The sequence below is a fragment of the Festucalex cinctus genome, chromosome 18, assembly GCF_051991245.1.
Source record: "Festucalex cinctus isolate MCC-2025b chromosome 18, RoL_Fcin_1.0, whole genome shotgun sequence".
Lineage (NCBI taxonomy): Eukaryota > Metazoa > Chordata > Actinopteri > Syngnathiformes > Syngnathidae > Festucalex > Festucalex cinctus.
Genome location: NC_135428.1, coordinates 13,492,022 through 13,511,619, shown reverse-complemented (window position 1 = coordinate 13,511,619; position 19,598 = coordinate 13,492,022). Strand labels below are relative to the sequence as shown.

Sequence of the window (19,598 nt, the reverse complement as noted above, 5' to 3'; positions counted from 1 at the left end):
AGATCTTTTTTTTAAATTTAATTTATTAAACATATAAACATACAAACAAACAGCAGAGAAACACAAAAATAAAAAAGAAAAGAAGAACCCCATAAAATCATCAATCAATCACAGTTTACATGTTCAAAAGGGAGTAGGGAGAAGTTAAAAACTTATCTACGGTAGTCCTACCCCCTATACATTACATATTTAAACTTATTTCATTATTAATACAACACTAGGCCAATATTTTTTAAAATAAAATATATAAACTTACCAGCAACATATGTACATGAAATTCCTAGACATATACCATAATACACGAACCCTGACGAAAACCCCAAATTCGATACAATTTATTTTGCATACATTTGTCACTGCTGACACTGGGAAGTCCCAACACTTTTTAATTTATAAAAAATAATAAAAAAATAAATAAATTAAAAAATTATGTTGAAGTTTTGGAAAACTACATTACAGTAGAAAACTACACTTGGAAGTCCCAACACTTTTTAATTTATATAAAAAAATAATTATTAAAAAAAAATACATCTAGACATTATGTTGAAATTTTAAAAAACTTTTATAATAGAAAACTTTATTTATTTATTTATTTATTTAATTATTCACTGCTAACACTGGGAAGTCCCAACACTTTTTTAATTTATATAAAAAAAATTAAAAAAAATGAATTTAGAAATTATGTTGAAATTTTGGAAAACTTTATTTACAGTAGAAAACTATTTATTTATTTATTTACTTGCTTAGTTTTGAATTTAGCTTAACACATGCTGATGACCCTGGAAGTTCCCTACAATTTCTGTTAATTTTTTTTAATTAAACAAATATGTCTATTGTTTATATGTTTAAAATTAAAAGAAAAGTTTGTTTTATACTCTATTATTTTCTCTTTTACTGCACATGAATATCGGCTTGAGATATCGGTTATCGGCCACCTTGACGACTAATAATCAGTATCTGCATCGGCCCTAAAAAAAAAAACACATCGCTATATCACTAATGTTTATGGAGTGTATGGTAGCTTGTCGGCCATCTTTGTGGAATGTCTTGCAGCATGTTATCCGTTCAGCCATGTTGTTTTGTTGGCCATGTTTTTATGTACAGTACAGCTACCTTGCACACCCTGGCCACTTTATTAGGTAGACCTTCGCAACAGCTGTATGAAAGATTGTGCACACATAACGCTCCGCTTTGATTGACTCTCTCAACGAGGTATTAGTTAAACCAATGTGTCTTATTGTGCTCGTTTGTCAGTGCAGCGCGTCACAAAGAGATCGCTTTGTAATATTTTGACTCGGGCCTAAGCCCGACTTTCACGGTCGAGCAAGAAGCCTCTTCATTTGATGCGGCGCATCAACGTCGGGACGTTCACGGGCGGCTTGCCGTCAATCGGCGCCGCCGAAGCGCCCGCTGGTCTTTCGGGGCGTCGGCGCGCAAGGCAAAACCAACTGTGTCGCATTCCTGTGACGCATCAGCGCTCGAGTAAATCAGACCATCAGGGCTTCATTCACGTTTGTAACAAACTATCGTCCAATCAAAGCGATCGCCTCGTCAAACTGGCTGCACCGTGCCAATGTGAAACCTCGCCCGTGTTATGTAGGCCAGTGATTCACAACCATTCCCATAACACAGCTAATTCACATTATTTGAATAATTGCTGTTTTCACTGCTTCGCTCGCATTGTCATTACAAACGCGCTCACTTCTCGCCGGTTTTTTTTTGTTGAGACACGACTACTGGATGAAGGCGTGCGGGAGTTACTTCCCGTCCCGCATGTCATACATCCGCACGGTGGGAACCTCACGCGCTCGCTTCGCCTTTGGCCCTGCGGCGAGCTGCTGTTTTGTGGATGTGTCACTTTGCTTTCCAGCTGTCAATCAAATGTAAATCCCTTGATAAAAGGAAAGGGCCCATCCCTTTTGATTTCTTACAACGAGGAAGGTAATGCTTTTACTTGCTTTGTTGGGGGGGCCTAAACATGCCTGAAAAGTCATCAAGCAAGCCTGCTGAGAAGGTGTGGATTGTAGCTGTCCTGAATGCAAAAAATAAAATAAAAAATAGATTAAATCACTCAAAGTAAAATAAATCAACAAATAAATCAGCCCCTGACACCAGTTTGACCAGTTACAAGCTGCATGAAAATTCCTAAGGACCCCTGCCTCAAATAAAACAGGAAGTCGGCCATCATGGGAAAAAAAATAGCCCCTGACACTAGTTTCATCGGTAAATATGAAATTGGGTGGATATATAGAATCCTATCAGGACACATGACAAAGTCTTATGGACCCATGTTCCAAAAATTGAACCGGAAGTCAGCCATTTTGGTTTCAAGGAAGCCATTTTGATTGAAATCCAAGTCTGAAAGGTTAGAACAAAAAACAGCCAAGGACACTGGTTTCATCTACAAAAATGAAATTGGGTGGACATATCTATCCTAATCTAATCAGACACATGACCCAAGTTGAACAGGAAGTCGGCCATTATGGTTTTGAATTGACAAATTTGGGCAAATTCTGAGCTCGTACGTGAGGAACCTCTACTGTAGAATTGGTCATTTATTTCTAATGCATTTTTCAAAATATTGTTTTCGTAGCAGTTGAAAAACATTGTGGAAGGTGCATTACTGCCACCTTCTGGAATGGAGTGAAACTATATTGATGGCAACGCCATTAAAACTCATGACAATTACAAAAATTATCTTTAATAACGTTCCAAAAAGTTTTGGATCAGCTCGGTTGTCTCTTGTATTGCGCTAGTCATTAAGCTAGCAAGAGCGGAAGGCTAATGGCTAATCTTCATAGCTTGTGGTAGTTTGGCTGTCACACAGTTCAGAATTCAGGTTAAAGTTAGTTTAGTGGTTTTTGCGTTCTCCTGCCGCGATCAAAACAATACCTTCTAGTGTTAGCACTTGGATGCTAACGTGGCGCTAACCCACCCAGGTAAACATTCCAAGCATTTAAGCCTCTCTATATTAACATGCGTATAATGTATCGCTAAAAGGTTTGCTGATGCAAAGGAGACAAAGAGTGTGCCAAAAGATTCTTGTTGCCATGGTAACCGGGCCTACACACCACCAGTATATTGTTTAAGGGAGAGGCCTGAGGCAGACAAGTTAATCCTCTCCAGGAAACCAATTACTCTATAGACTCACCTGTCTCTGGGCGGCCCCGCCCACATTACGACATCACACCGGCTATAGCGTCCATGATGTCCACGAGACACGCGGAGGAAAATCTTCATTTGTAACGTAAACGTCGGACGAGTGTGACACTCGCTAAGCTGATATGAGATTTGAAATCTCGTCTTATCTGCGCAAGAAGATGAGAAGATAATTTGGATGTGTGCGGGCGTATCTAATCCTTTAATGAGCGGATGCTGACTCATCATGACACACAAAAAACAAGCGCCAATGTAAATTACTGGACATGCACTACATGTGATGTGTATTTGACAAGCATTGCTCACCAATGCAAAGCGATTGGATCTTTGTTTCCCATCTGAAGAATGGATGTAAAGAAAGAAGAGAAAAAAATAGTAAACAACTTTATGACTCATTGCAGTCCAATGAAAGGCATGTGACTCTATCCTGCTTGACTTTTAGGGGAAAAAAAACGAAGTTGGGGGGTTGTTAGATTAAGAGAATACAAGACAAATGTAGTGTGCACCATGTGTGTGTAGAAGTTTATTTTTATTTTACTACCATGTTTCGACATAATTACCATTTTTAAAACCACGGAGCTCCAATTCTGTCCTTTTTTGTATAGATCAGGGATGGGCTTTGATGAATTAAAAATTAATTAATAAAAATTATGTACACAAAAAACAAATTATTAAAAAAAAGACGCTAATAAACAATGTTTGCATGAAAAATAGAGGAACCAGGAAAAACAAAATATGAATGTATATTATATAAAAAAATAAATCCACAAATTTGTGAATCTGTGGGTGGCGAACTGCAATAAGCAGCTGTAGCTTTAACTTGTAATCTCATCATTCTCCACTAGATGGCAGAAAATGTCTCAGTTGCACTTACACTGCGTCTTCTACTGCCCTAAACTACAAGATGAGTTCACCTAATATTTTTTTGGAATGAAAAGGCTGGACAAACATAGCATCTCAAATAATATTAAAATTTGGAGTTGATTTTCGTGGGGGAAGAAAGCACAAAATTATTTATTGCATTTAATGTTGGTTGGTTTGCTGTTCAGCAGTTTTGTGCTGTCCTTGAATGGTCATTTTTTTATGCAAGAGAGCATAGTTATCATTATATTTTATTTATTTTTTTGCTTCAAAAAGAAAAAAATTGTGGCGCGTTCCAACATTTAAGTTGCCAATATCTGGTGTAGATGTATAGAAAGCAATGAAAAATGTGGTCCGTTTATTTTCTTTCTTTTTTATTTGGTGAGATGTAAGCAACAATTCAACAAAACATTTCGATGTGATTTTGAAAACATCATTTTGTTCTATGGTGCACTTTTTCTGCTCCCAAAAAGACTTTGTTAGCACAAGACGCTGATGAAGACGACTGCGGAGCGGAGCGGGGCTCAACTTGTGGGCCCCCAATTAGGCTCCTGGGCTGAGAACACCTCAGCTCGGCCCCCTTGCCGCCTGTCTAAATCCCCCCTGCAGGGATTAAAGGTGGCTGGGCTGCAGGAAAAAAAAAAAATCTCACCAAGCCGCTTGCTCTTTTTTTGTTGTTTCTTTTAGTGTGTTAGCTAAATGGAGGACAAATGCAAGTCGACAAAATCAAGGGGGCGGGGCTTCAGCGACAATCATGCTCATGTAGCCAATCAAAAATCACAGCTGAACCCGGACCAAAGCTAGTTTGGAGTGTCATTATTATTGGGGATGAGCGAGAATCAATACCGCGTATCAATATCCGGCTTATTTTAAGCTATCGGGTACTCGTGGATGCTGCCGATACCAGCCGCCAATATTAAAGGCAAAACAAAATTGACATCCCTGCATTTAAAAAACAAATCCTCAGCATATAAAATAGGAATACAAGTGCACACGCACACGTGCACATTAAGGGTGCTGAGCGTCCAAAGGCTGCAAGGTGATCCGTGTCCACTGTATCGGGTGACGGTTAGACGATCGCTTATGACCGCCACATGGACGCTCCCACTGTCGTCGTCTTCCTCGTCTTCGTCTGCCTGTGAGAACCAAAACGAGCGCGTCTTTCATCCGGCGCCGTCGCTTGATAAATCGCGCACGCAGATTTATGACTTTTGCTACATTTGGGCTCGACTTGCAATTTAATCTGAATGGCACTTTTTTATGTTAGGTAGCAATGTAAATATAATATTAAAAAACATAATTACTTAGACTTTTTTTTTTTTCCTCCATTAAGCAAACTAATCTGGATGGCAAATAAAGGCGTAATTACATGTGAAATAATTAAATAGCAAAACATCATTTGAGAACTTTTTTTATGATAATTGAATTTGTGGCACTAATTTGACCTTTTAAACATTATTGTCTGCTTGGACAAAATTGAGACATCATCAACTGTGCTTTTACTTTGTAATTATAAACAAACATATTACAAGAAAAAAAAGGGAAATATTACAATTGAAATTCAAGGCACCACTGTATTGTATATTTTTTAAATAAATGATACATTTTACAATTTTGAATTGAATTTTCATTACATTATTTTTTTTTGTGAGAGCAAAAAAACAAATTTGTGAAAATCCGCAATTTATCTTTATTAATGCTTTTTTACGTGTCATTTTTGTGACTACATATAAGTTGTAGTTTATAGTACAAATGTTCAGAATTGTTTCATTTTACCTGGACATAAAAACCATACGGTCACGTTTGGGTATCCGCTCCCGCCTGATACCTGATAATATATATATTTTTGTGTTGGCCATGATGAAGTTTAGGCCTTTAAATCACAATGTAGATTTGACCTTTGACCCTCGCCTCATCCTCTTGCTCTAATTTTTTTTTTTTTTTTTTTTTCAAGCGAGGCGAGTGTGATGGTTGGTGAGGAAGGGTCACAAGCAACTTTCGAAGCGTCACGGTTTTTGTTTTGCCCACGATAATGAGGATTATTATTTATTTTTGTCATATCGCAAGAGAAGGATTGAATCAAATCTGCTGGGTTGATATCTTGGCCAGTTATATGGCAATGACATTTTGATCCACAAAGTTCGCCCGTGGCTTTCACTTGCTTGTCTAAAGTGTTGTCAAGCAGGCTTCATTTTTCTTTTCTTTTTTTTCATCATTATTTTTGTCATGATAGCTCTCATTTTTCAATGCACAGCTTGCATGCGGTTTGAGTGGCTTGTTGACAAAATGCGTTTCACACAAACTGCTCTCTCATTAGATGACCACAAAAAAAACAAGTCTTCAAAGAAATCCCCACATGAGCGTTCTGTCATGTCACACGCAATCGATTTTGCCCCCTCATTAATTGAGATGAATGGCAGCTATGTACACACACACACACGTGCACACACGTTTTAGTGTTGCATTTCTGTAATCGTAATTTTTTTTAATTTAGTTTTTCTGTTCATATTTTTTTCGTTTGAAATGTTTTTCTTTAATTTAGCCCCATAATGCTTTTAAATAAAATGTAGTTTTTGTGTACAAATTTTGATATTTATATATTATCCTCTGTTTTTTTTCTTAATTTAAAATATTGTGATTTTATTTATTTATGTCTGAATCCAACTTTTGTGTGTTTTATTAATTTATTCTTTAAAAAATGCTGATCCCAACATCTAAAAATTCTGGGATTTTTTTTTTTTTTAGGGGGAAGTGGTGTAGTTATTTTTTCTTAATTATATCCAAACTTAGTTAGTCATTTTTATTTAATAATAATAATAATAATAATAATAATAATAACATTTTTAGACAAAAAAAAAAATTCTTTTTTTTTTTTTGCTCCATATATTTTGGTTGTTTTTAAATCTCAAAATGTGTGAAATTTTCTTTTCATCAGAATTTGCACTTTACCTGATCCATTTTTTCCCCATATCCATTTCAATTTTTGGGTGGCTTTATTAATCTTTGAAACAGAGTTTAAAATCTCTTGCATAAAAAAAAAGAAAAGTTTCCTATCCATTTTTTTTTTTAATTAACCCTTATAAGGTTTTTTTTTTTTCATTAAAAAAAAAAAAAAAAATCCCCCACATCCCTAGTATTTTTGTTGTTGTATCTCAAACACGCTCCTGCCTGCAGAGGTGAGAGAAGCCCACTAGTGCCCCCTATTGGTCGCGCCCTCCGTCCCCCAGCCAGCTTGAGCCCCCTGAAGCTGCAACTTTTTCCCACGCAGCAAATGAAATGGACAGTAGCGCTTTGCAGCATACACACAAATTAGGACATCGGCTGTACTAATAAAAGGCAACTCGGAGAAGAAAAAGTCGCTCCGAGCGGCGATCAACATCCGTAAGCTCGGCATGGGAACGTTAATCATTGAAGGCTGTTGTGAGGGTTAAGAATTGCGCGGGAATGTCGAGAATGTCTGGACGGAGCGCAGCTTCCCGCCTTTCGATAGGCGGGTTTGCTTTTTAATGTAGCCTGGATCTACTTTTTGGATCCACCTTGTTGTTGTTATGCTGACAAATCCTTCCTGTTATAATACGACCGATCGACTGACCTCCGCATGCGCGGACAGGAAGTGCAAAAAATAATCATGGCGAGTGCCGCTTCTCGGCTAATGGTGGCCCGACATGTGGCTTCATGTTAAGGAGAAGGAAAATTATGAAAATTAATATTAAATAAATTACAAATACTGTGGAAAATGATGGTTTTAGGTTATATTGTATGCTGCCCCCTAGTGGCCAAGATACACACGGCAGACACACAATGCCCAACAAATTAATGAACTATGAAGATGCACAAACTGCTCTACATTCTATCAATGTTTTTTTGTTGTTGTTGTGTTAATCCTTTTACACATATGAGATATATACGCACACACTTTCAAGATCTGACGCCCGTCGTGTGATTTACGGCGGTGAGGGTCAAGCAGGATGCATTAAGACCTTTAGCAGGAAGACGCGATAAGACTTACGAAGTGATCGGACGCTCACTGACACTCGCCTCTTCAATAACCGTCAAGCGGGTTGGGGGTGGTGGGGGCGTTAATGACACACATGGGGAGGGGTGGCGGGGTTGCGGGACGCGGGCCTCGCCAGCACGCGCCGCATTTCAACACGTTTTCCTCCTTTTTAATGGCTAAGCTAACGGCCGGTTGTGTGATAAGGCTCGGTTATCTTTGTTTGCGCTGATTACGCCGCGCGTCAATTAACAAATGCGGGTTAGCCATTAGCCGCTATCGCGACATGTCATGCAGGCGTAAACAAAGACGAGTTTCACAACTACGCTGACACGTCCGCTGCAGTAAAATGAGTCATTTCTCGCAAAGAATCAAGGATATAAGCTTGTGAGTAATGTTATTTTGTCATTGTCTTCTTCTTTGTGTGTGGGTCTGTTATATGTTTTCCACTGCCCCCTGGTGGCCAACATACATGAAATAGCACAATATTGACAGCATTGATGCTTGAAATTATGATGCATTAACTGTAACTATTTTTTTTTTTACACATTTTTGTTTGCTTTGATATTTATACTAATTTACTAATTGCATCAAAGCTTAGAATTAATTATCATTAAAAAAATTTTTTTTTAAATCCGATTATCTCAAACATTCAGCCCCCCCCCCCCCAAAAAATGTTTTGGTTGTTTTAAATTTATTGAATATTTTTGTCTTTAGTGGGTATATTCATCCATTCATTAATTCATCCATTCATTTTTTTAAACATTTTTAGTGGGTTCAATTTGACATTGACAATATCAATTCTGGATTGGCAAATATTGCTTTTTGGTCCCTTTGGGACGGACTCGTCCCGCTGTCCCCCAAAAATTCCCCCTCCTTGCTAACTCGGCATATCAGCACTTTTGTGTCCAGGCCTCTCGAGTTCTTGCTTTTGTGTTTACATCCACGTTTCTAACTCTGGAATGACAAACACAGACATGGATGGTCTAAGTAGTACGCGCACACGCATACACTTGCGTCTGGACAGTGTCAGGTCCACTTCAAAGTGGACGATGTCGTCTTTACAAGGCCGCCGAGGCTCTTCATCAACGTCTCTCGACGCAACGAGTGCCGTGATGAAGCGTCGCCGTGTGTGGAGTGGAGTTTTTGTGTAGTGTGTGCACGTGTAGTACGTGTGTTCAGATGCTCACTACCAGAACTGGCTAATGTTATATTATTATAAGATACATGGATGGGAGACGGTTACAACTCCTCAGTAAGCCGCAGTACTTAAATATCATTTGTTCTTCGCAGATGATAAAGAATATGTACCTGCAATTATTATTACAATATCTTTGTGCATGTGTTGCGTTGTTGTTGATATATCTATTGCTAAAAGTGTTGTGTTTGTTAGCCTGTCTATGGCGTTTCTATTACGTGTTAGCATTAAGCTAGGCGAACTTTGAAAAGGCTAAGATATGTGTTAGTTTTAAACACACAAAGTGTAATCTGAATGACATCCAAGTCAAGATGGTTGATTTTGTACGACTGCATGCTCGCTGTTGTCATGGCTGCAGGCAAATAAATAATAACGTGGGAAGGGTGTTGACAAAGAGAGAAGAAAAAAAAAAGTAGTCAGCACTTCAATAAACATGGCAGCTCCCAAGCACACTACACTGACGCCTTTGTACGAGGACTCGGCCCACCCGACATGCACTGATTGAAACTTTAATAGCTACTCATTCATAGTTCGATGTCTTGGTGAAGCAGCATGTGGCTCAGGTTATATTTGTGCACTCTGTTGCATGTAATTAGCATTTTTTTGTGATCATGAGTGTGACAGCAGTTAGTCAAAGGAACTTGTATGGTGGAGTCCACACTTTTGCTGTATGCAAGTTTCTCCTTCTTGCAAAAATACTAAAAAAATAAATAAATACATCTGAAAAGAGGTCAGGTCATGACAGCAATTAGTCAAAAGACTTTGTCTACTGCATTCCATGCACATATGTGCTATGCAATTTCTCCCCTGTACAAGATAACCTAGATAATGTTAGCAAAGAAAAGTAAAACATAATAACCTACAAAATACGATCAAGTGGTCAGCTCCTGTTCTGAAAAGAGTTCCAGCAGTTCATCAAAACTCATCGACTGCATTCCGTCCATGCCAATCTAGCACTATGCAATTTCTCTTCTGTGCAAGAATGAGAATCTAGTCAAGAGGCCCACTCATGTTTAGTTTGAGAGTGACAGTAACTGTTATATCAAGTCAATACATTGAGTGTACTGCATTCGTCACATCTCCACTATACAATTTCTTCCCCTTGCAAAAATGAACCAGAAATGCTTGTTCAGAGGTCAGCTTCATGTCCAGGATACATTTTGATCGCAGCCACTATGTTTTGTCTAAAGACCATGTATACTTCATTCCATGCATCTACTCACTGCAATTTCATCCCATTTAGTGAACGGCAGCCATTTTTGTGTGGAATGCCTCCATTTTTTATTCGACTTTTGTTTTCCACCTCGGCCAACGCGTTTTGCATTCGATTTTTGCATTTGCAGCCCTTAGCTTGTTTTGATGCCAGCTGCATTGAGGGACGGGCGAATTCATCAGTTTGCGCTTGTCATCCGACAGGTTCTGGTGTCGTCGCAAGTTCCCACGCAGCCTTGCTGACACGTGTTTTCTTTTAACGTCAAATCTTTTGTTGCTTTTCTGACTTCACAAACAGGAAAAATTCACACTTGCTGTAAATACTTGATGAGGTATGGTTGCCGTTGCGATTCTTTTCACCCTCTTTCTTGGACAACTAGTGGTGACAATATGACAAACACATTCATAAAACTTATGTAGTTAATAACTCACACGTCCTAGATTGGAACTCATTCCATTCAAGGTGTCCGTAATGAGGTGTCAGAGTTTACTATGGAACCAAAACGTAATGTGATAAAGTTTTTGTGTATTTAAGATTTTTCCCACCTTTTTCTGAAATTACCATTATCATCATTTTTTTTTATATATATATTTTTTTCAATATATGTATTGGATGTTATTCCATGGTGTCCCTAATGAAGTCCTAAATGATTGTGGTACAATGATAATTAGGATAATGGGATCAGCAAAAAATAATTTAGGATTTTTTTTCCCCACTTTTTTTTTTTTTTTTTTTCCCCTGTCATTCCACTGTGACCCTAATGAAGTGTCCTTAACAATTATCGGTCATGGGATGAGTACAATTATTCCCTAAACTTTTTGGTTATATTAAGATTTTTTTTTTCTTTCCACAACCTTTTCCCAGAATTTTTATTTTATTTTTTTTAATTTGGAGAGAGAATTTTTTTAACATCCATAAATTAATTGAAAATATTACAACTTTTGCATTTAAAATTATTACACTCCACAATTACAAATTTAGCATAATTGTGAACAAAAAAAAAAAGATTATTAATGCTAATTTTGAGTTTTTTTAAATGTGTGTGTGTGTGTGTATACATATACGTTTATTTTAAAATAATGTATTTAATTTAAAATTATTGTAAAATTTTAATAAATCTTGCTTGGTCCAAAAAATTATTATATTTTGAATTTAATTTTAACTTAAATGAAGCGTCCAGTATTTGAGACAATTAGGAAATATTTGTCTTAAAGGTAAAATCTCATTTTGTCATCTTACTGGCCCTTAACAAGGTTGTCCTTTTATTGATTTATTATTGTGAGTGTATGAAAGGTGCAGCTGAAGAAGCCAAAAGCAACAAAAGGCAACACAAAAGGCCCATTTTGAATCAAGCGTGGCTTTTCTTGCTGCCCCATTCAAATGTACTGCTAATATTTGTGATGCCTTCCAAGCGTGCCCGTTTTTTGTTTTTTTTTCTTTCAGTCTGAAAAAATGAGTCACTCCAAGGTGTTTTCACTGCAGAGTAAACCGTGCAGAAAGTGCCATTCATCAAACAGCTATGCCCTGTTGTCTTTGCACACGCAGAAAGAAGCGCTTGTTTTAAGCACACTGTTTTTTAGGGTGGGTGGTTGCGGGTGGCTTCTTCTGCTGCTGGCTCGGTGGCCCTCGGAAGCTCAATCCCAGCAGGATTAGCAAAAAAAAAAGTCCCCCTTAATGGCGCCTGAGGTGGCGTTGGGGAGCATCCTCCTGTGTTTAGCTCTTTACAGCAAAAAACAAAAAACAAAAAAAAACTTTATTGACATGTTGAAATCCAAACAAATAAACAATATTGACTTCTGTAATTGTTTTTCATTCGACATTAGCATTAAGTCAAGAAAATTGTGCGCTCAATTTGTCGTGGAGGATGAGGAAGGTGCAACGGCAACTTCCTCTCGCACCGTCGTTAGTGAGGAATTTGTTGATCCGCCGTGTCGAGCTGTGACCTGTAATGGAGCATCGAGCCCTCTGGTCAACATAACCAACAGACGTCTTGGGGCACGTATACGCACTGATAACAAGCCTGCCTAATAGCAATTAGCCCATTAGCTGCTTGTTAGCATCCAGCTACTATGATTACTTACACTTTTTTTTTTTTTTTTCCCCATAATTTTACAATAGTGACTTTTGTTTCTTGTAAGTTATCGGAACCTTATTTTCTTGCAATATTCCAACGATATTTTTGTAACAGAACAAAAATAAATAAATCTCAACATTTAGACTTTGCTGGTCGAAATACTTGATTACCAACAATTTTGTCATTTTATAAACAATTGAAAGTATTATTAAATTAGTCATACATTTAGTAAATTGATTAAAACTGCAGTACAAGAATGTAAATACAACAAAAAATTTACGAGTAAATAAATGTCTCCTCCTCCATTAAGTTTAAAATTCAAACTCATGATAAAGAATTACCCTAATAAAAAAAAATGCTTACATGTGATTTAATTTAAAATAATAATAATAATAATAATAATAATAATGATAATAATAATAATAATAATAATGATAATAGTGCTCTGGAAGTTTGGCAGACTCTCCATAATTTCAACAAACAACCCAGGCTAAAGTTTGCTCCTCCCCTTTGTAGAACAATTTTAATCTCTCTGTTCAGGGTTATAATCATTTTGGATTTTTCATTACAGTTACTTTTTATTTCATTTTTAGTGTTATTTTTTTCAATTCAGTTCATTTTGATCAGTTTTAAGAGCAGGTTTGTCAGTTTTTATTGTTTTTTTTAAAGGTCACAATAAGTGTTTAATCATAAGCTGCAATTCTAAAGCGACTGTGACCGTCCGATTTATTTTTATTTTTTTTTAATAAACCCTGAAAGCTCATGCATGGAATTAATTGACAAATGGACATTTTTTTGCTGTAATTATAGTTAATTTTATACATGTAAAATGTAGCTTCAGTTGTCAATAATTTTTTTAAAGGGCTCCTTTTTATTGTATTTCATTAAGTTTTTTTTTTTTTCCAAATTTTAGTTTTAATTTTGAGATGTATTGAGTCAACATACTTCTTTGACACCAATTGCTACTTTCCTTCCGCAGAAAAACGTGACTAGCAAACCACAAATGGGCGCGGCTTCACTATTTTTTTTTTAACTGTAGTGAGATAATAAAAAGGAGCTTATCATCTAATAATGACTCAAATAACGACTTTTATGCGAGTCTCATATATGAGGTCAGGTCAGCATAAAGCATCGTCGGTCCTTGAGCGCGGCGCTCGTGCACGGGCCTGCCTGCACGCATGCCGAATGCGCTGCTCGCTAAGCCGCGTGTACACAGCATCAAAACGGCCGCCGTTTGCGCTCCGCAAGCTGCCCGAGCGCTCCCAGCAGCAATCGCGCGGGCGCCACCTTCGCCGAGGCCCGTCCTTTGTTCGTCCGCGACCCAAATAGCGTCGTCCGGGCTTGTCGGAATCGCAGCTACCGTGCAAGCTGTAGTTTCAACGATCAAGTGTCAACTCTTGCCGGGGAGTTGCGTGGAGATCCCGACAGATGTTTTGGACCCAAAATGTTGATAAAGCAGTCAAATGTTGGAGTTCAGTTCGATAAGCACAGTGGGAAGAAATGAAGTTCAAACTGTTGCTTTGGCGCCATCTGCTGGCAATTTTGAGCCAAGCAGCTATGTTGAACTGAGGGGGAGGAGCTTCATTTAGTCAGGCCATAACTTTGTCTAATAGAAAAAAAGTGCTTTGCTGCCACCTTGTGGTGTCCATCAGCAATTATAAACTCCAGTGTTCCTCAATTACTCGGGGATTTGTGCAACTAATTAGCTGGTGTGTACTTCACTACTGTTATTAAGTAGATTTTCAGGTGTATGTTTTTGATGTGTTATGATATGGATCTGACTTTACTTTTTTTCCATTCAACAAATACCCTTTTACTCCTTACTTTGTTGAAAGCTGTTAACTATTCAATTAGGGGGAAAAAAAACAAAAGTATAGCGCAATGTATGTTATTACATTGCATTTTTACTCGTGTAACGTGTAATTATCATGTAATAACTGTGTAATAACTCATAGTGCCTATAGAGTTGTGTAAAAATATACATATATATATATATATATATATATATATATATATATATATATATATATATATATATATATATAACAAACATGTAATAGTCTCTGATCATGCCCCAAGTCTGTACTCAATGTCTAATAGTGTCAAATAAAATATATAAACAGTGTAATAACATATATGTGTAATAAGAAATGCTGAGGTTGTTCTGCTAAACAAGCTGGCTGATGAAGACATTTCTATAAAAATGTAAGATATAAAAATAGCTACAGTATGCAATCTCTCTGAGGGTTGAGGATGAGCGAAGGACGTAACCTCCCTCTGTCAGCGCTTGAGTGGTCGAATTTGCAGCATTGTTGTTTTCCCGAGTCTTTGCGGGGGCCGGAATGTTGTCCTTATCTGATGCACACGATAACGTCGCGGAAACGGGCAACTGTCAGTGGCGGCTTGTGCAAACGTGGCAAGAGGACATTTCAGTCAGATTGTGTTCAGAGAGGGCTTAAGCGAGTTTTAGAGGACATGCTAAAAAGTTTTAGCTGATTGCTACAGACACATTTGTACCATATTGGCACAAGTATAGATATCTGTGTGAAAAACTTCAGTAAAAGTAGCATTATTAACTAAAATGCACTTAAGTGCAAAAGTAAGAATGAATTATTTCTGTCAATTAGATACAAAACCTGTTTTGATAACTTGGCACAATGAAAGAAAATACGTTATACAAAAAAAATATAGAATATAAAGGTAAAACATTGTAAAAAATAAAGTAAACAAATTCATTTGTTAAACTAATGCTATTATACATTATACACTTAGCCAGTATAACAGAATTATTACATAGTTATTACACTATTACTAATTTCCTGTTCTGATATATTAGACATTTATTACACAGCTGTTACATTATTTCACACTGTTACACATTTATTACATAGTTACAACACTATTTTAATGTGATATTAAATTATTGGGCACTATAAAACATTTCTTAAATAGATATTCCACTTTTATACAGTTGTTGCACGATCAGACACTGTTACCTGTTTATTACATAGTTATTGCAGTATTACATAGTTTTTACATCTTATGGTACTATTACACATTTATAACAGTTATTACATTAGAACACAAACTTTTGAGCAATACCCTTTGTCAAGTCTTTAGCGGACTAAGCTGTCAAACATGGCGACCAAAATTACTTCAGTGTCCGCCGTCTCCCCGCCGACGCCACTGACTTGTCACCTGGTGTCACGTCAACGTGTCACCCAGCGTCAAATCCATGTTAACACCTCGGGCGGGGCGGGAAATGGGCGGTCCAGCTGACAGACGGCCTCCGATGACCTCACCGCCAACCCGCTCGTAGACGACTGCTTTCATGGCGGCGAGTACCCCACAGAGGCGTTGCGTTGATGTTTACATAGCAACGAATGCCCGCTCAACTGGGGTCAAAGGTCAATTGAAGTCTTGCAAGGGCCCACAAGTGCATTAATGATTAGAGAAGTCCCTCCTTGACCAATTCAATCAATAAATCAATAAATAACCCAAGTGAACTCTCCAATGATGATGATGATGATGATGATGATGATGATGATGATGGGCGAGTTGAATGCTCTTTTTTTTGGGGGGGGGGGCTGATAAGCTTGCGCCGCTGGGGTGCGAGCTCCTACCACAACACAACGGTGGTCGTGAGGTAACGTTCGCGTAAACATTCACTCAGAGTCAACACGCAACTACAACACGGGAATGTCCACATGCGATCTTGTTGATTGTTTAACCGCTCACAGACAACTCAAGACATTTATTTTAGTACATCGCATTATTTATGAAGTAATTACAAGTAAATAAGTTCCATTTTTTGAGTCCACCTTAAAAGTTTGAGTTATGTTCCCTCATGAGCAACTTTGATCGATACTTTTACAGATTGATACTGCAAAAAAAAAGAAAGAAAAAAAAAAAGTTTCTCCCGTCTGCACGTAATCACACTTTTTTTTTTTTTTTTTTTTCCCCCAAAGCCAATCTGCTGTCCGGGATCAGCGAGGAAGCCGGCGCACCTTAACAAGGTAACCAGAGCTGTGCGGGCCAATGTGGACCAGCTGTGGGGGCTCATGTGGGACCTTACGAGGAATTTGGGGGGCCACTGCGCCGACTTTAATTGAGCATTAATTACGAATAGCGCAATTTCCCCCTAAAAAAGAAAAAAGAAAAAAAAAAGATTGCGGTGCGATTACCCTGATTTTCAGATTACTCTCTTTGTTGTCTCATTTTGGCTGATTTCCTGTAATGTCCACCATGTTTACAATCGCCATTTCCTCGCTGTGAAGCAAAATATACAGTCAACCCCCACCATATGTCGTGTCCCGTTAATCACAGATTTTTTTAAACCATCATTGTTTTGTTTTTTTAAATAGTTTTTTGCATTTAACTGTAAAGTTGTGCACCTTTGGTGTAGTACCACCTTCAGCCATATCGTTTCTGGGCAGTACTGAGCTGCACGAGAGGAAAAGAGGTAGACAATGTCGAGCAAAAGCAAAGCACGGGTGGTGGTCTTAGTTCCTTTGCCAAGTCATGTGTTGCTGCTTGCTTTTCGTTTCAGGCTGGGCGGGGCTCACTCACACCTGCGCATCGTCGGCAATCAAACTCCAGTGAAAAGCCAGTGTGACCTTCTTGCAGGTGCCAGATGATTCCTGCTGGTACTTTGGTGAACTTGACTGTGCGTAGCAAGTGTTCTTTGAGTGTCTTGTCCTTGTTTCAGTTTTCTTTTCTTTTACCTTGCATCAGTGCCTCCAGTTTGTTCCCGAGCCGCTGTCCCAGCCCTATCCGGCCTCGCCAACAACTCACCTGCTCGCCTGTGGACTTCTCCCATTCCCACCGTTGCATAATCTGTATTAAGTAGGAGTTGTTTGGAGGCTAATATTTACCATAGCATTGATGCTAATTTTCCTTAGACCATCTATGACATTTGACATTAAATGTTAGCATTGAGCTAGAAATTGTTTGAATGTTTATATTAACCATAACATTTTTCACATACTGTATGTTAACGTTGCGTTAGTAGTTGTTTTGCAGTAAATATTGTTTTTTTTCGAATTACATGTTAGCGTTGAGGTAGTAGCTGTTTGAAAATGTGTATAAAAAAACTGACGCTAATTTCATTTAGCATGTTTTTTTTTTTTTTACATTATATATTACCTAGCAGATGTTTGAAGGTTTATATTTGTGCTAACATTTCTAATTTCATTTAGCATGTTTCTTCACATTACATGTTGTTTGTCAACTATTTAGTGTTAGATTATTGCGAATTTCACTTTGCCCATCTGTTAAAATTTACAATACATGTTCACATTAAGCTCTCAGATTTTTGTTATGTAAAATGCCATGGTTGGTTGAACTTTTTTGTGTATCATATGAACATTTTCTAATTGTCCTTTATTTGTCACTTTTACACATATTTTGTCTATTTTTCCAGAAACTGGGAGTGGTCTTTTTTCTTTTTTCTTTTTTTTTAAATTTTCAAAACGCCTTACTATACATGGCCGTTTAAAAAAAGGAAAAAAAAAAAAAGCCTTACTATACATGGCCAATTAAAAAAAAACAAAAAACATTTATTTATTTCGTTTATAGAAAAAAATAACGCCTTACTATATATAGTCATTTATAAAAAAAAAAAAAAAAAGCCTGACTATACATGGCCATTTAAAAAAAATAAAATAAAAAAATAAAGACCTTACTATACATGGTCGTTTAGAAAAAAAAAATGCCTTACTATACATGGTCGTTTAGAAAAAAAAAATGCCTTACTATACATGGTCGTTTAAAAAAAAAAAAACACGCCTTACTATACATGGTCGTTTAAAAAAAAATGCATTACTATACATGGTCGTTTTAAAAAAACAAACAAAAAAAACCCACCTCACTATACATGGTCTTTTTAAAAAAAACAAAAAACAAAAAAAAACGCCTTACTATACATGGTCGTTTAAAAAAAATCAAAACAAAAAAAACGCCTTACTATACATGGTCGTTTAAAAAAAAAAAAAAAAACACCTTACTATACATGGTCTTTTAAAAAAAAAAACAACAAAAAAAACGCCTAACTATACATGGTCGTTTAAAAAAAAAACGCCTTACGGGACATGGTCGTTTAAAAAACACAAAAAAAACCCGCCTTACTATACATGGTCGTTTAAAAAAAACAAATAAAAAAAAAAAAAAAAAACGCCTTACTATACATGGTCGTTTAAAAAAAAAAAAAAAAACACCTTACTATACATGGTCTTTTAAAAAAAAAAAAAAACGCCTTACTATGCATGGTCTTTTTTAAAAAAAAAAAAAAACGCCTTACTATACATGGTCACTTAAAAAAAAAGAAACGCCTTACTATGCATGGTCGTTTTAAAAAAAAAAAAAAACGCCTTGCTATACATGGTCGTTTAAAAAAAAACGCCTTACGGGACATGGTCGTTTAAAAAACACAAAAAAAACCCGCCTTACTATACATGGTCGTTTAAAAAAACAAAAAAAACAAAAAACGCCTTACTATACATGGTCGTTTTAAAAAAAAAAAAAAAACACCTTACTATACATGGTCTTTCAAAAAAAAAAAAAAACGCCTTACGATACATGGTCGTTTAAAAAAACGCCTTACTATACATGGTCGTTTAAAAAAAATGCATTACTATACATGGTCGTTTTAAAAAAAAACAAAAAAAAAAACACCTCACTATACATGGCCTTTTAAAAAACAAAACAAAAAAAAAACGCCTTACTATACATGGTCTTTTTAAAAAAAAAAAAAAACGCCTTACTATACATGGTCGTTTAAAAAAGAAAAAAACGCCTTACTATACATGGTCGTTTAAAAAAAAAAAAAATGCCTTACTATATATGGTCTTGTAAAAAAGAAAAAAAATGCCTTACTATACATGGTCGTTTAAATAAAAAAAACGCCTTACTATACATGGTCGTTTAAATAAAAAAAACGCCTTACTATACATGGTCGTTTTAAAAAAAAAAAACGCCTTACTATACATGGTCGTTTAAAAAAAATGCATTACTATACATGGTCACTTAAAAAAAAAGAAACGCCTTACTATGCATGGTCGTTTAAAAAAAAAAAAAAAAACGCCTTACTATACATGGTCGT

The 19,598-nt window shown here is 36.8% G+C and overlaps 1 protein-coding gene across 22 annotated transcripts in view; it reads left to right on the top strand.

Moving 5' to 3' along the window:
• Positions 1 to 17,903, top strand: part of LOC144006415 (uncharacterized) — a 59,087-nt gene extending 41,184 nt beyond the window's left edge. Inside the window, exons 6-9 of one of the 22 annotated variants that reach the window (XR_013279810.1) lie at positions 16,468 to 16,515; positions 16,886 to 16,961; positions 17,049 to 17,153; positions 17,234 to 17,894. Coding sequence is in view for 12 of the 22 variants with exons in the window: in XM_077505259.1 (XP_077361385.1) it covers positions 16,468 to 16,515; positions 17,049 to 17,125; positions 17,234 to 17,334 (226 nt within the window). In the remaining 10 variants the exon portion in view is untranslated. Of the gene's footprint in view, positions 1 to 16,467; positions 16,767 to 16,863; positions 16,962 to 17,048; positions 17,166 to 17,233 lie in introns of those variants that run through there. The other 21 variants (XR_013279809.1, XR_013279811.1, XM_077505261.1 and 18 more) reach the window with 21 other exon arrangements.
• The last annotated feature ends 1,695 nt before the right edge of the window (positions 17,904 to 19,598 follow it).